At 34.5% G+C, this 16,299-nt stretch overlaps 3 protein-coding genes across 3 annotated transcripts in view; 2 read left to right on the forward strand and 1 right to left on the reverse strand.

Moving 5' to 3' along the window:
• The window catches only part of LOC134847846 (ankyrin-1-like), a 287,174-nt gene extending 280,587 nt beyond the window's left edge, over positions 1–6,587 (reverse strand). Inside the window, exon 1 of the mRNA XM_063865079.1 lies at positions 6,583–6,587. The gene's annotated coding sequence lies outside the window, so the exon portion shown is untranslated. The remainder of the gene's footprint in view (positions 1–6,582) is intronic.
• LOC134847848 (palmitoyltransferase ZDHHC20-B-like) lies at positions 3,690–14,903 on the forward strand. Its single transcript, XM_063865082.1, has 9 exons — positions 3,690–3,843; positions 4,269–4,428; positions 6,747–6,773; positions 7,298–7,513; positions 9,869–10,130; positions 10,438–10,680; positions 10,856–10,995; positions 11,329–11,541; positions 14,612–14,903. Exons 1-9 carry the CDS (start codon positions 3,826–3,828, stop codon positions 14,659–14,661), a joined length of 1,329 nt encoding a protein of 442 aa, XP_063721152.1. The 5' UTR covers positions 3,690–3,825; the 3' UTR covers positions 14,662–14,903.
• LOC134847849 (dnaJ homolog subfamily C member 22-like) lies at positions 4,729–6,730 on the forward strand. Its single transcript, XM_063865083.1, has one exon. It carries the CDS (start codon positions 5,229–5,231, stop codon positions 6,513–6,515), a length of 1,287 nt encoding a protein of 428 aa, XP_063721153.1. The 5' UTR covers positions 4,729–5,228; the 3' UTR covers positions 6,516–6,730.
• Positions 14,904–16,299: the final 1,396 nt, after the last annotated feature.

Below are 16,299 nucleotides of genomic sequence, written 5' to 3' on the forward strand. Positions count from 1 at the left end.
AATTTCATTAAAAACATGTTTGCAGCATCGTTGTATTTATCTACGGTATTTTTATAATGTTTTTAATGAACTTTTTCGTAGACTAGTTAAAATGCGTCCGCTCCTTAAATCGAGGCATGTTAGTTGGTAAATGTCTTTTTTTCAAATTGACTGGTACTGCTAGTGCGTCATAATCGGCTTGCGTCACTTAGCAATTGTGTAGACTCAAGGTTTTACTCATTCAGTTTTTACCACTAGGGTTATCGGTCATATTTTTGCTTGTGTATGCGATGAGCAACTTCGCCTGTGTATAATATACCAGTTGCAAAAAGGAATTTAGAAAAAATACATTTTTTTTTCGTTTTCCTAGTCATCTTTCTATAAAAAGTTGTTTTTCATTTGCTTATTTTACTATGACTGTCGAATACGCCCAAGCTCTAGTTTTTCGTTCAGCTCCTTTTATCACACCACGCCGAAAAAAACGACAGTAATTTGAAATATTTTTTGAGAATATGGTCGTTACATTCTGTGCTACTTGCACAGTAACCGGCTATCCTTGTTTGTTTTATGTTATTGGTTTATTTGGCACTTGATTTCATGAGCGAACATAAATTTTAATGCTATTTTGCGTTGTTACCGCTTGATAATTTTGGCTGCGTTGCTACCGATTGATAAATTTTGTTTCAATACTCTTTTAACACAGGAAACTGTGTCTCGACATTTTCCCTCAATTTGAACTGAATCGAAATCAAACCTATCGAAATTTTGTTTTTGGGGACATCTCAAAAATTTCCGGCTCAGTGATTTTCATCTTTTTTTCTGAAAATTGGTGTTCTGTTTTTGTGTTGTAGCAAGTGATGCGAAGCTCTACATTGCTTCTGTGTTGTAAATTGGCGTTGTAGTGGAATCCCATTAAGTTATTTAACAAGAATGATGAGGCGATGATTGTTGTTGTAGGTTGAAGTTACAGTGAAAGGTGCGGTCGAACCAGAAAGTGGTATGTTGCTCAATTTGACCGAAATGAAGAAGTATTTGCAGCTAGCCGTGACAGATCCGTTAGACCACAAGAATATAGATCTAGACATCGAGTATTTTAAAGATCGGCCTAGCACTGTTGAAAACATTGCCGTCTACATTTGGGAAAATTTGAAGTTTCACATGGATCAAGATGGACATTCCGATTTGCTTTACAAAGTCAAACTTTGGGAGACAGAGAAAAATATAGCCACGTATAAAGGCGAAAGTTAGCTCTATATTTTAACAATTTGTTTAACTTGTAGTTTTTGTATCAAAACTTTGAAAGTATAGATAGAATGCATAAATATAAAAAAGTGGCTAGAAATAGAGTCTGTTGAAATAGAAAGGAATTGACTCCTAAATACTCGAAGATAACAGGCCAGGATTTTTGTGATGACCGGTGAGGTTTCTGCGATGTCATCGATCTCATATGCGTCATGATTTAGTCAATTCTCGCGCACTGTAATAATATTGCGGAATGTAAGTGCAGCGTAGCTAGGGTTCAATACCTGCCAGTTCTGGGTGAATTTGATTTTTGGTCGTGTTTTATCATTGTCAATGTAATTCAACGTTCGTTTTATGATTAATTTTGAGCAGAATTTTTTTGGTTTTGTCACATGATAAACCTCAACGTTTTAATGAGTATGAATAAACCAGCCGAAGTATAGAGCAAACGAAAATGCGCAGAGTGTATACGCCATCCGTAAAGTTAAGTCAAATGATGTTTTAGTACAAAAATTCACATTTGGAAAATATTTTCTTTGCCTAAATAATTTTTAAGTTTTCTCTGTCATTCATATACTCTTAGTTAAATTGAAGCAAGAAAGGTAGTCTCCACAGTCTTAGCCTTCAGTTATTATGAAAGTTATCGAAATTTTTACGATTTAAATAGAATTTCTTTTGTTAAAAAGTAGATTATGGCAGTTATCAAACTGCATGCTTTGACAAATGCTTTAGTAACCATGGAAAATTCTCCAAGGCTCAATTGGATTGTAACAATTGTAACAAGGATAGCTGGTTGCTGTGCAAGTAGCCCAGATTGTTCTGACCATTCTTAAAAAAATTTTTTTTTTCTTTTTTCAATTTAGTGTCGTTTTTGTTTGCGTGGTTTGATGAAAGTTTTCTCCAAAAAGTGATTAGAAAAACGAAAACTCAAATTTGTTTCTTAAGTTTTCTATTTTTTTTTGGAGAATTGTTTTCAAAATTTTGAAATAGTTGACGCATGATGACGCTAGAAAACCTATGGTTCCGACGATAGTAGCACAGAATATTCCGACCATATTCATAAAAAAAACTTTAAAAATAAGTTTTTTTTCGAAATAGTGTAGTTTTTAGTGCGCGTTTTGATTAGGTTTGATTTGTCTTGTGTGAATATACAAAAAATTAGAAAATTGTGAATAGGGCATAAGCGACAGCACTTGTTTTCAAAAAATGAATGAAAAACAAAAAAACATGAAAAAAATGTTTTCAAAACAAGCTTTCAACATTTTTCTATATCACTCGACCCATTCTGAAGAAAATCTGATACTGCATTGAAAACAAAAAGAAAAGAAAAAACTATAATACATCCTCCCCAATTTCCATCGTTGAAAAAAAAAATTAAAAAACACCCGAATAGAATGGAATGATGGTATGTCATTGTAAATTGCGGAATTGAGTTTTCTTTGTTTTCGCGCTAAGATTTATGTTGTATCCGACTACAAAGTAACTGTCTCAAAGCCATTTCTTTTTTTAAAAATCTGTAATTGAGTTATATTTTATTGCATTTGGTTAATGGACATCAATCAGACAGCCTTTGGTAGACAACCACTTGACAATTGAATACATGGCAAACTACAAGATACCTTTCTATGAACTGTTGGATTTTGCATATTAGCATTTCAAACTCCAGCTTTTTATCCTTCAGTTTTGACGTATTTCTAAAAGACTTGAAGATATTTCAGAGGGGACTGATTCAGCGTAAAAGAAGATGCCCATATCCGATGCATGTGAAATTATGGAAAAAGTTGCTTGTTATATCGATATAGGTGTTATTGGCTGTGTGTTTGTCGGTTTGATCCGAGATGAACTCTGAGGTCAATGCCAAGAAATTATCCTCGTTTTTCATTAGTTTTGATTTGTTCAAGTAAGTAATTTATTAAGAGTCGATGAACGTAGCTCAGACTTATCTAGGTCGCGATGATTTTTTTTCACTAAGTCATAAAGTTTTGTTCAGGCTCAAATTTACTTTTTCGCGGTTTGAATTTGATTTCATTTCAATTTCAATTCAGTTCCGTTGTTAAAAGGAAGGCAAACTCCTCTATCGAACAGCAAAATTGTAAAGATCACGAAAAACGTGATCGATTTCGAAAATGGAAATTAATTATCAGATTTCCCAGTTAAATAAAAGTTTTACCTATTGATCCATTTTTTCGCAAATTGCGGTAATTTTTGCAAAAAAAGTGTCCATCATAAATTGTTCTTCAAAATCAAAGAGCATCTATTTATTTTTTTTTGTTTACTTGCGTTCATTGGCTCTGTTCCAACTGACTGTTGGCTATGTTTCTTATTCCAACGGCAGAAACGTAATTTGTTCAAGTGGCATTCTAGTTTCCAGCATATTTAATTCCATTTGCATCAAAAAACTGAAGCCATCTCTATCATTTACGGCTAAAAATTATTTGCCGTTTTAATAGCGTTTTTCTTTCAGATTATTTATTTATTATGCGCTCTATATACTGTTGCATCAGGAGTCGTTGTACCTCATCTCTTGGGGTTCCTAAGAAACGTTGACTATTTGCTTCTCGAAGTCCTTTCAAGGTTCAACCATCATCATCGTCATCAGCAATCATGGCCAGAAATTCACAGGCAGAGTATTGTCCTAACATGGTAACATAATATAAAAATTGTACGATGATTTTCAGCCGCCTAGCTTACTAATTTAGGATAATGATTTGTCTTTTTATTCTCAACTGGTTGATCACGGCACATTATTTCGCTATTTTTTCCGATATTTATGCGCAATTTTGATTTTTTACGTTTCTAGTTCTGCTCATTTCTTAATTCTGATTTTGGGGAACAAGAAAAACTATTATCCTAGCTTGCAATTTTTTTAAACAAAATTACCCAATTTCAAATTTTTTTTTGGTTTTATGTTCTTATTTCAGATCGACTTTTGATACTGAGTTTTTATATAAAAATTAATTTCAGTAATATATAATATCAGTAATATAATTTTAAGTATAGTTATATAAATTGTATCATGTTGTTCAATACACTGCTTCTGCTAATAGCAGTCGGGAGAGAAGCGCAGCAATGAACGTGGGCGATGCTGTTCGGGTATCTGCTGCTGTGTGTTGTGTGTGGCCGATACTCTTAGATGGATCCCCGTCTTGTTCATATCTGCGATTGTCGCGTGGTCCTACTATGCGTATACTGTCGAACTATGTTTCTGTAAGTTGAATAGGAAGATGAAGTGGAAGTTTTTTTAGATATATTTCGGCCTTTTTTACTTCTCTTACTAACTATCAATGAATTAATTGACATCCCTAATTTCATTTTAATCAGTCTATGTGAGCAAAGTTTTTGAAGAAAAAGAGCAAAAGTAATCGACCGGGTGAGGGGGAGGGTGAGGGTGAGCGTGAGGGAAGGGGGGTGTCGGGGTCTCAAGTGCTATTTTTTCACAGATGCTTTTTCAGTCGTCGCTCTTACTCCTTTGAAAAATCAGTATTAACAAAAACTTGGCGATTAAAAAAAACTTGTGTATTAGATCAGATTTTTTCTAGCCACCATATTTTTGCGCTTGAAAGACCATCCTATTTTTCAAACACAAGCTACTTGAGCATGAAACCTTAGTTACATCGAAATGTGAAGTCCTACCTGATATTCTGCTATACAATATTGACGCACTGACGTAATTATCCATTTTTAGAATCTAAATAAATGATCGTTGGACGCTGCTTATTCAGATGCTTCTCCTTTATTTTCCCTTCTCAGTTTGAGGAAATGTACAAAAGTAGCTGAAATGATTCATATTTAAAAACACCTGCTCCTTGTGAACACTTCTTCATTACGTGATTCTATGAGTGATTTCTGTTTTTGTCATATAATTCACCAGATCTGCTTTTTGTTCATCAAACGCAAACGTAAGAATGTGTCTCATTTTTCAGCATTTTAACCTTTAATTATTGTTAGCCTTGCCATTGGCAAGTTCTATTCAAAAAATTGTTATGTTTTTCTAAGTTTTATTTGAAATGAAAACAAAAACTACTGAAGCGACGGCCCAACCAAAAGCGGAGCAAACTGAAAGTGGAAATACGAGCCTTGTTGAAAAAGGAGCATCTGTGAAGCGGAAGAACAAAAAAGTGTTCATAGCTTACTTCTACTGGCTACTAGGAGGCGTAGCTGGTCTTCATCATTTCTACCTGGGGCGAATCAATCAAGGCTTCGCATATTGGACTACAGGAGGTGGTTTCCTAGCGGCGTTTATCCGAGATTTCTGGAAAATTCCAGAGTATGTCAAACAGGCCAATTTGGATCCGGTATTTGTAAAACGCCTGATGATTGAAATGAAGCAATACAAGCAACCCGAGTTTAGAGGATCTCGGTTCCTGGCAATGTTGACTGTCAGTATGTTTTACGGATACTTGGCGCAGTTTTCAGTTCCAGAGAATTGCTTCGGCTGGAAAATGAACGAGCATCGTTTTATTTGGATTATAGTAGTCCCGGTTTCGATTGCTTTCGGAAATTATTTAGTCGGAAATATTGGATACGAACGTATATCGTTGCATTGGGCGTTGATGGGTGGTTTTGCACCATCTCTGTTTCTGCCTTTGAACCCTGATATGACAAGCTACTGTGCATTGTTTTCAACAGTGTTGAGCTACTGGAAACGCTCTTACAGAAAATCAGTCATTCCAAAAGATCCTTCTCTTCTCAAGCTGGTGGCAGTTGTTTTGGGAATAGTATTCTATACGTGTTTATGGGGCTCTATGCTGTACCATAATGTGAGTGTAGTTACGAAAGAAGGGGAACGTATATATCTTAGAGACATAGTTGCTGATTATTTCGACCGAGAATCACCGAATAAAAACAAAACTGAAGATTTCAGTTATTGGAGGATTTTGAGTGAAATGCGTGCGGATTTGATGAAGTTTTTAAATGAGATAAAAACGCAAGCGAGGAGTTTCAGAATTATGGAAGATACCCAGTCGTATATGATTCTGGGTCTGGACTGGGGGGCTAGTGAAGACGAGATAATAGCTAGATACAGAGAACTGGCTAAGAAGTACCACCCAGATAAACACGGAGGAGAAGATAGGGAGAAGTTGGCAGAGTATAATTCTAGAATGGTGGATATCACGAGAGCGTACGAGGCGCTGACGAAGAAACGAAAGCGACGAGCGAGAAAGGCGGCGGCGGCAACGACTGATAACGAGTCAAGTGGAAACAAGAGAACTGATAGTGCTCAGAGCGATGGAAACAATGGTCAGGAGACGAAGCAAGAAACTCAATATGATATTCTCAAGGATGAGCTGTAAGGATTACCAGAAAATTGAAACTTGTTCAATAAAAACTGTTCATATAAGTGCATTATAGACTGTATAAATTTAATAAGTGTTGTTAATAATTTGTATAACTATTGTATTTACTAGTTTTTTAGAAAAGAAGTTCAATCTTCAAAAATTGTTTTAAATTTTAGATTTTAGTGCAATAAGATGTCAGCAAACGAAATCTCAAAGTTAAGTAATCGGTGATTTTTTTAATTTCAGATGCAATCGACGACGTCCTTCAAAGAAGTAAGTGCTTTTTTAAACATGAAATGCATTTTGTATTAGCGCGGAAATTTTGTAAAAAGATTTCCAAAAGGACAAAAATTGTTATTACAAAATAGAAACCAACTACCGTTGGGGCTGTAATTGGTTTTTCAGTAGCTGTTTTTCTCAAGAATTGGTAACTATTTCTCGACTTTGTATTGTTCCTGAAACAAAAGAGTTCATAAATTGAAACTGTACACAATTTTTTAGTACTTCCATCCCCAAAAAAAACATTAGGGGGTCCCTTTACTTGGAAAAACACTTTTTCTAAGATTATCATCATCATTATCTTGGTTGTTTATACACCCTTTCCAAACAGGTTACAAATTTCATGTCTCCAAAATGAGCTCAAAATTTCTCGTTTTTCATTTTATACCATTTAATTTTTAAACAGGTGACTGGTTTCAATTTGAACAATAATTATAACGGCTTGTTTTTAAAAATGTGAGTGTCAGAGCAATAACAAAAAATTCAGTTTGAGGTTATCGTTCCGTTTACGTTTCCAGCCATCTACCTGGTGTTCTATCACATTTGTTTCGTACTGTTCGTGTGGTCCTATGGCAGCACCATCTTCACAGACCCAGGTTCCCCACACAAGAGGTTCTACCTGTCACTCACCCAACTAGAACAGCTGACAGACAGTCAGAACGAACAGGAGGAGAAGGCAGTGTTGAATAAGGCTGCCTCAAATCTACCCATCTTGTGCAGACAAGTCAATCTAGGTTAGATTATGACCTGTCGTTGAATCTTTTTCCTTCTTCACATTCTTCTTAGTGGTAAAATCAAGTGATTATTAATCAGTAGGTCTGCAGATCGACTTCTGGAGACGCCAGATTAATGGTCGAGATGTTCAAAAGCATCAAGTGTGAAATTCAACTTTTTGTGAGCAAATCCGCACTGTCGAGGAACGTAGTTCAGACTCTTATATAGGTCGCGATGATTTTTCTGCTTTATTTTCATTGTTAGAGGGAAAGCAATCTCCACTATTGGAACCAATAAGTATGAAGGTTAGAGATGGAATATGATTGGTTAGTTAGGAATATTTTATAGGAATAGAGAATTATATTTATTACCAATTATAAATTCTAGTTTAGAACTGTCTAAACTAGAATTTATAATTGGTTATAAATATAATTCTCTGTTCCTATAAAATATTCCTAACTAACCAATCATATTCCATCTCTAACCTTCAAACTTATTTGTAAGTGCTGAAACTACTTGTAGTTTCAGCATCAGAACAATTTGAATTAAACTTAGAATACAGTTGTTCTCCTGGCAACTAACTCGCATAAACCAGTATACACTAGATCTATTGAGACTAGGAGATATAAGAGTAAGATTAAGATAAATTATTAGACTAAGAAGTTGCACGAATCTATCCGGCCGAAAATAAGATAGCGTGACGAGCAGACGGTGTACCTTATCTGAAATTACTCTATGAGTATAACCAAGTAGGTCATAACTCACTATCGAACAGCAAAAATGTAAAGGTCGTAAAAACGTGATCGATTTCTAGTTTCGAAAGTAGAATTTGGATTACCTAGCGAAACGAAAACAGTACTTATTAATTTTATCAACAAACCACATCAAAAAAGTTTTTTTTGGGTTAACTACTAGTTTAACAAAATCACGGAATCATTTGCGCTGTTATCATTTGTGCAGCATTCAAGTCTGCTTCAAACACGATCAATTTCTTGAAAATTAAAATTTAACTTCTGTTACGAAAACTAGTAGACGACTAAGGGCCTACACTTGAATCCCGCCAGCATCTCTTTTTTTTAACGCAAAATGTTTAGTACATATCGGTTGTCGGAAAGTTTTTTTGACTTTAAGTTTTTGTTTTTGCCTTGTTTTTGTTCCGACCATTGAAAATGAGGAGGAACTTTGTAATCGGGCGTGTTTTAGTTTTTTTCTTCTTTTTGTTGTCCACGCAAATTCAGGTACCACAATTATTAATCAGACTGGTTAGAGTAAAATATCATATTGAAGCTTTTCAGTCGTTATTCGAACCACATCAAAAAATTTCAAAAAAGTTTTCCCGGTGTCGAGAAAAACCGGTTTGAAGTTTTTGATTTTTCGTCTAATTTCGAAGGAGTGAGCAGGCTTTCATTAGCTTTTTTATGCTCTATTTAAGCCTCGAAAATTTAGTTTTACTCCAATGAAGTTAGTTTTTAACTTCATCTTAGGAATCAAAAACTTTTATTTTTTCTTTTTTTCTGAATTTTTTTTTGTTTTTCTTGTTATTTGTCTTTAAAAATAGTTTTTCAATTTGCATATTTTACATGACTGATGCAAATGCCTAAGCTCTACGTTTTCGCTCAGATTTCTTTATCACGCCAAGCCGAAACAACGTCACTATTTTTTTAAGACTGTTCGGAATATTCTGTGCTACTTGGACAGAAACCGGCTATCCTTGTTGTTTTACGCTTTTGTTTTTTTTGTTAAAAAATTTTATTCGGCCTGAATAGTGTCGTTGTATGTTTAATCGGGTCATGGGCGTAAATTTGAGTTTTATGAAGCAGAAATATGTTTTTCATCATTTTGTGTGTTTCCGAAAGAGGAAGGCCATAAACATTCAGGACTTTTAGCTGAAGTTTTAAAAATTTTTTTGTTCATGTTGTCGGCGCTACTGGCCTTTACTTAAGTGTTTTCGGATTATTTGATGCTCGGTTTTTTTGTGAGTAGTTTTTTTGCTGGTGGTTGTGTTGTTGGACACCCAACATCATTCGAGACAAAAACTTGAAAACTTTTGAAAATGTAATGTTTGATTTTTTGAAAAAAAAATTCCCTGTTGTGGTATTGCACGTGCTGCGAAGCTCTGCTTCGCATCTGTGTCTAGAATTTTAAGATCATCTTTTTTTCCTTCGAAATTTGAAAGTTGATATTTTTTTTGAAAAAATTAGTCAGCATTGTTTTTCTATTTACTTGCGTTCATTGGCTTTTTTCTAATTGCCTGTTCACTATGTTTTAGTTTATGTTAGTGACGTGTTACCGGAACTAAAAATAGAATCATTAATTATATTAAGATATTTTTACTGTTCTTGGTTCGGAAAATGAAACTTATTTTGTTTCTTCAGATGTGAGATACTGCAAGCCCTGTACATTGGTTAAGCCAGACAGATGTCACCACTGTTCAATATGCAGAAAGTGTGTGTTGAAAATGGACCACCACTGTCCATGGGTGAACAACTGTGTCGGGTTCCACAACTACAAGTTCTTCATCCTTTTTCTATTCTACGCCACTGTCTATTGTCTTTATGTGACCTTGACTGACATGCCCTTTTTTGTCATGTACTGGCAGTTGAAGAGGCATAATGATGATATATCTTTAGGACATAGGTCAGTATCAGCATTGCTACTTTGCTTGTAACTGAATTCAATTGCCATTTATTGTAGTTCATTTAAACGTCGAAACGTTATCTTGCAGGGTTGAAACGGTTTTACGGGAAATGAGCTTTCAATGATTTGATTGGTTTCAATGATTTGATTGGGTTCTTTACTGGGCACATAAAAGTGATTAAAATAAGGTTAATCACTAATTTAATATTACAAATATATACGGTTAAATTAACGGTCTGGCTTAATGGAAAGCCTTGCCGAAATTTACTAATTCGTGTTAGTAATACTTAAATTTATTTGGTCGCAGGATGCAAGTGATATTTCTTGGCCTGGTGGCGGCCATGTTCATTCTCGGAGTGCTATCTCTCTTGTGCTACCATATCTATCTGCTGCTGAACAACAAAACCACAATAGAGAGCTTCAGAGTGCCTATATTTATACATGGGACAGACGAGGATGCTAAGAGGGGCTTCGGCATTGGATGGAAGAATAATTTTGTGCAAGTTTTTGGAACAAAGAGAAGGTTTTGGATCCTGCCTGTTTCCACATGGTCAGCTATTTTGCAAGTTTTTCTTAACATTTTGCAAGTTTCAATTAGAGGTTCGAACTTCTTTTATTATTCTGAAACAAATAATGAAAGAAAATATTGTAGAAAAAACTACCAAAAATATTTAGGGGGAACCAAAAAACTTTGAGCCGGTTTTGCATGTTCTTTCTAATTTTAGTCTTGGAAACGGAAATTCATTCCCAGTAGCTGACTGTGAGCCGGAGTCAGGTCTCCTTCTTAACGACAGTGCCGATGAGTTCATGGAACAGCAGCTATTTCCTCCTGATTCTTACCCCAGAATAGACTTCAATCCATCAGGTGACGGTTTTTTTTAGTTTTGAAATGATTTTGCACCATTGGAAGTAAGTGCTAGCTATTTAATTGCCGCAAGTAAACTAGAGTCTCAAGGGAAAAATGAGATAAATCAAGTTTAATTTAGGAATAGTTATTCTCGAAATTACTGAAAAATGAGACTGAATTGGAAAATAAGACAGCGATTATAACTTTTGCGAATAAAATTCTAAAAGCGCTTTCAGAATGTTTTTTGAACGTTTTGTGAAGATATGTTTTTCATAAAATTGCTGCTACTAACTCATTGCATTGCCGCTCAACAGTTCAGTACTTTTCAGGTATAATATATCCATTTTTTAGGGAGAACTTGTCCTATGAATGGAGCTAAACTGACTATAGATGACGAAGATGATGAAGATTTATTAAACAATGTTGAGATGTCGCATCATGGTAGAAATGGAGCTTCAGTTGAACCCAAAGTGGCGGTGAACGAACAGACAGTATCACCTGCAAAATCACACCAAATTCCTAGTGCTAATGAGCTGCGAATGCATGATAATTTTGTCGATGCTCGTGAGTTTGGAATAAGTTGTCTGTGAACGAAATGAAGAAAGGTCGTTCTCGTTTTTTCCGAGTGAACAAACACAATTTTTTTGATAAACTAACCCAATTTCAGAAAACTCGATCAATGGGTAAAATTTTCATTCCGTTCGGAAATCTTATTATAAAAGTCCACTTTTGGAGCTGAAATTCAATCTAATTTTTTGCGCAACTTACAAGAGTCATTGGAGAGCCGTAATTTAACCGTCATTTTGAAGCTTACTCAAAAGTTAGACTCTGCGGTATGACTTTTGAGTTTCAAATCAATTTTGGGGTTTCACTTTTGATTTTTTTTTCATATAAGATTCAAGTTCGTTTGCTCAAAGGAAGAGGCAAACTAAGCTCTCCAATAAATTAAAAATTCTGATTGACTTTTAATGATTGCCTTTTTCATTTGCGAGAGCAAGTGACGTGTAGTCGGAAACTTAGCTTTTTCCGCTCAACATTTTTATACAACTTTTTTTATGGAAACTCAAGAAAGGTCAATTTTAAATTTTTATTGAAAATCATAAAGCTGTAAGGCCATATATGCTCTTTTCAAATTCGACAGTTGAAGTTTTTAAAAAAACATATCACTTGTTTTTTCTGTTTCCTTGCGTTGACTTTTTTTCTGTCGGCTCTGTTTTTCGATAAGCATTAATTCGAAGTTTTTTCTGGGAAAGTTTTTGAGTTTTTATCGTTTTTCTGCTTATGTTTTGTCGGCTTAATTTCCAAAATATGAAATTTTCTTCTGATTTAAAGGGGTGTTAATCACCCTTGCGATAAGCAACGGTATTGCTATCCGGTACTAGTCTTTTTTTCCTTGTAAATAACTATGATCACAGAATGATCAATTTGTCGGAATGGTAAGTTTAAAAACATGCTGTATTTCTTGAAAATCCAATCAAAACTAGCTTCATAAAGGTAGTAATAGTAATAAGGTGTAGTCCGTTTCCGGCAATAATAGTTTTTTTAATTGAATTTCTTAAAAAATGAGTTTTTTGGACTCGTATTTCCGGCGTAGTTCGTATTTTGGCCGTCGGTTTATTTTGTTTTTTAAAAATGGAATTTATTTTACCTGGTATTGTCTTATGGTCTTCTTTAAAAAGCTTGGATTCTATTTTGATTTAAATTTTTTTAGTATAATTGAAAGTTCTGTAATTTGTCATTTTACCAAGGCTGATTTTGAATAGTCTTATTTAATTAATTGTTTTTACGATTAAACGGTTTTGGCTCACTTGTTATCGGCTTAGTCAACTTATTTTGCGTATTTTTGAGGGCAAAAATTTCTGATCGACAAAATCAGTTTTTTTAATGAAAATGTATGTATGGAGTTTCATTTTATTTGAGATGCTTTCGAAAATTTTATCTTTTTTCGCTTAAATCTTTTGTTTTTCTCGACAACTACTTCACCGACTTTTGGATCAAACGAAAAGGCAGGCTGTTATATTGTGTGTATGCATATTTACACAGTCTCTTTTTACCTTACTCCACGTTCAGCGGCTTTCGAAAATATCATTCGAGGAATGTTTGACTCACTTTCTTGTATTTTTTCAGAGACTACCACGCCACATATGAAATTAATGTTTCAATAACAGAAACAGGTAGATCTTTTCTGCTTTAGCCGCTACGCCCTAATTTTTAAACGAAAAAAAGGTTTGGCCTCAAAAAGGCCTTTTTGTCAATTTGGTCAGTTTTTGAAATTTTTCCTATTTAGCAAAAAGTACAATTTCATTTCTGGAGCTGAGGGGTCAATAATAAAAGTCGGCAGTGAGCAAAATTGGTTTTTTTTTTCAAACACTGTTATACCTTGTAAGTTTCTTGTTTTTGAGAATAACTTATGGCAAAAAGTTTTATGGTTGAAACAAAATAACAGATTTCGGTTTTTTGTCGGTGCATCAGCTGGTACGCCCTTATTCATGTAGAATAAAAAGCTCCAGCTTCCAGAAAAGTTGAATTTGTTTGTTTTAATGACTGTTTTTTGGAATTTTTTTTACTTTCTCATAAACTACGGTTGAGTCGAAGGTACCTGTTGCGAGAATTTCCGTGGAGAAGCCGCGACTCCTTAATTTTCGTATGAAAAAAGTTGTGTGCTTAGAAAAAGTCTTATTTCTGAACTTTGAACATTTTTGCAAGTTTCACTTTTCCCAAACTACCCTGCCAAATCTGAGATTTAGATTTGTTACGATTCTTATTCATTACGATGCTTTTTAAAAATCTTTTTTCTACGCTTAGCGGTTTCGGCTCATGTTGTATCTATCAGATAATTGCTCATTTTATGTCGTCTGAAAGATAAAATATATTTTTCTGTTTCTATGTTTCAGGAGGGGTGGGATGTAAAAAAAAATGGTTTTCATCTTAATGGCTCAAAATGTTTAAACTCATTTGTTTTTCGGCTGAACGTTCGTATACCCAAATTTTGTCTCAACTAATGCTGGTCATTTTTTGCTGGTATTTCTCTGTAATTGAACATCAGTCGTGACAAATTTATGAAGTTTTTGTTTTCTTTTTGTGATTTCCTTCTCATTTATTTTTTTAGACTTTGCGATGTCCGTAAAATATATACTTTTTTGTGATTTCTGCGTCATTTGCTATTGGTCAGCTTGCAATTCTATGCTTACGTTATTTTGCAATTGTTCGTAAGCTTCGCTTCGCCTTAGTAAAATTAGATTTCCCAGCGGAATAGGAAAATACCTATTGATCCAGCTTTCGGAAATTGTCAGTTTACCAATTTTTTGTGGAGTTTGAATTTTTCCTAGGCTATCAAGTGTCAATGAACGTAGTGAAAACACTTTTATAGGTAATGTTTTTTGTTCAGGAAAGTCATAAAATGCTCTGATAAGCATCGAAGTGCATTCATACATATTAATACACCTATGTAAAAATGCGTTTTTTTATTTCAATTAAGGCTCAGTTGCTAGGCACATACTTTTCTCTTTGAGTCTCGAAAACAGAAGGTTTTTCCAATAAAAATTGTTTTTTTTTAGTCTCGTTGAGTTAATTGACTTTTCCAACGGTTTTTTGGCTGTTTTCATATGGTTTAAATTGGATTTTTTTGTTTCAGAAAATTTTGAGGAAGTTGTAATTGATGGAGGCGCAGAAGAACACGTGTGAAGTAATGTTTGAACTGCATGTTGCGTTGTTTTCATAAAAAAGAAGCCGTCTAAAGGAAAGCGCTGGAGTGAAGTTACGGAAACAATCCTGTATTACAAAATGTGTGCATTACTCAATAATTGATTTTCGATGTAGTAATACAATTATGTCCTCGGCTTAAAACATCTTGCAAACTGGTTAAAAATAAATTCATATTTAGCTTAAGTGTCATTTTAATACATAAAATAATTTGAGAGCTGTCAATTTAAATGTATATACTACTTTTTTTGCTGCCTTGATCAAAAGTTTTTCAATGAATTTTACAGAATACCAGAAGGTTAATAACATAGCCAACAAACAATTGGAAAAATTTCAATGAACGCAATTTAAAAAAATACTGACTTGTTTTATAAAGAAAAATCAATTTTTGGATATCAAAGAAAAAAATAGATACCCTTAAAGCTCTTTGAATTTCTAGAACAATTTATGATTGGCAATTTTTTGATAAAATGAACCAAATTTGAGAAAACTAGGCCAATGAGTAAAATTTTATTTATTCTGGGAAATCAGAAGATTAAATTCCATTTTCGAAACTAGAATTCGATGACGTTTTTCGTGACCTTTACTATTTGCTGTTCGATAGAGGAGTTTGCCCTCCTTTTAACGAGCCTGAACCAATTTTGAGTTTTTTCGTAAAGACAAAACTAAAAAATCATCGTGACCCATTTAAGAGGATTTTCAAAAAATTTTGTCGACCCCTTTTTTTAGGTGGACCAAACTGATTTTCCGAGCTCTCCCAAAGCACTCCAAAGACCCTGTTTTGGCCAAAATCTCTCCGCTGCAGGCAAACTTTCGAAAAACAGGCCAAAAAAGATGTTTTCAGGCAGTTTTTGGAAAAGTTTGACCAAAAAATCGCGTTTTTTCAGCATGCACTCCCACCTCGAAATTAGTACATATTGTCGCCAAAGGCGCTTTTAAAAAAGTTTTAGGGTCCGTCACCAAAAATGGATATCTCGAAATAGTACCAAGGTGGAACCCTTCGGGTCGACAGGGGATCGAATCCCTGGGGGGGGGGGGGCGTCCCCCTCCCCTAAATCCAAAAAATCCACTCCTGGATGATTCGACATATCTCCAGATGAAGAAACTTACGGAATAATTTGCCAGACCTAAATATTGTTAAGTTATCGAATCTATTAAAAAACACTTATTTTGTCAGTTTTTTTACGCTCTCTTTTGTATTTCTAGGCACATTGAGGGTCGAACACCAATGATAAGAATTCCTTTTTTTTTCAAGCGTGAATTTTTCAAACTTCAATTTAAAGCGTGAACTCAAGGGGGACTGACAGTCTTTCCTCAATTCTGGTTGCCATTTTTTGCAAAAGGTTTTCTTTTGGTACTCTTTTGCGACCCATCTTTTTAGCTGAGACCAACCTCCAAATTTTCCGAAGGCGCCAATTTTCCCTAAATTTAGAGGGGGAGTTAAAGTTTTCGTCAAGGTATTCAAAAAGTGCCCAAAAGTTCTTTTTTGGCCTGTTTTTTTTTCAAAATATCGTCTGCGGAGCAGAATGACAAAATACGGTAAATCTAAAACAGCTCGGAAAACAAAATTATTTGGTGGACAACGGTCGACAATTTTTTTTTTTCAAAAAAGTATCCTCG

The sequence above is a fragment of the Symsagittifera roscoffensis genome, chromosome 6 (assembly GCF_963678635.1).
Source record: "Symsagittifera roscoffensis chromosome 6, txSymRosc1.1, whole genome shotgun sequence".
NCBI classification, from domain to species: domain Eukaryota; kingdom Metazoa; phylum Xenacoelomorpha; order Acoela; family Convolutidae; genus Symsagittifera; species Symsagittifera roscoffensis.

Coding starts and splice junctions, on each gene's coding strand:
- LOC134847848 (XM_063865082.1), top strand. Junction 10,996..11,328: donor AATAGACTTCAATCCATCAG/GTGACGGTTTTT, acceptor TCCATTTTTTAG/GGAGAACTTGTCCTATGAAT. Junction 11,542..14,611: donor TGATAATTTTGTCGATGCTC/GTGAGTTTGGAA, acceptor TTTTTGTTTCAG/AAAATTTTGAGGAAGTTGTA.
- LOC134847849 (XM_063865083.1), top strand. CDS start 5,229: ATGAAAACAAAAACTACTGAAGCGACGGCCCAACCAAAAGCGGAGCAA.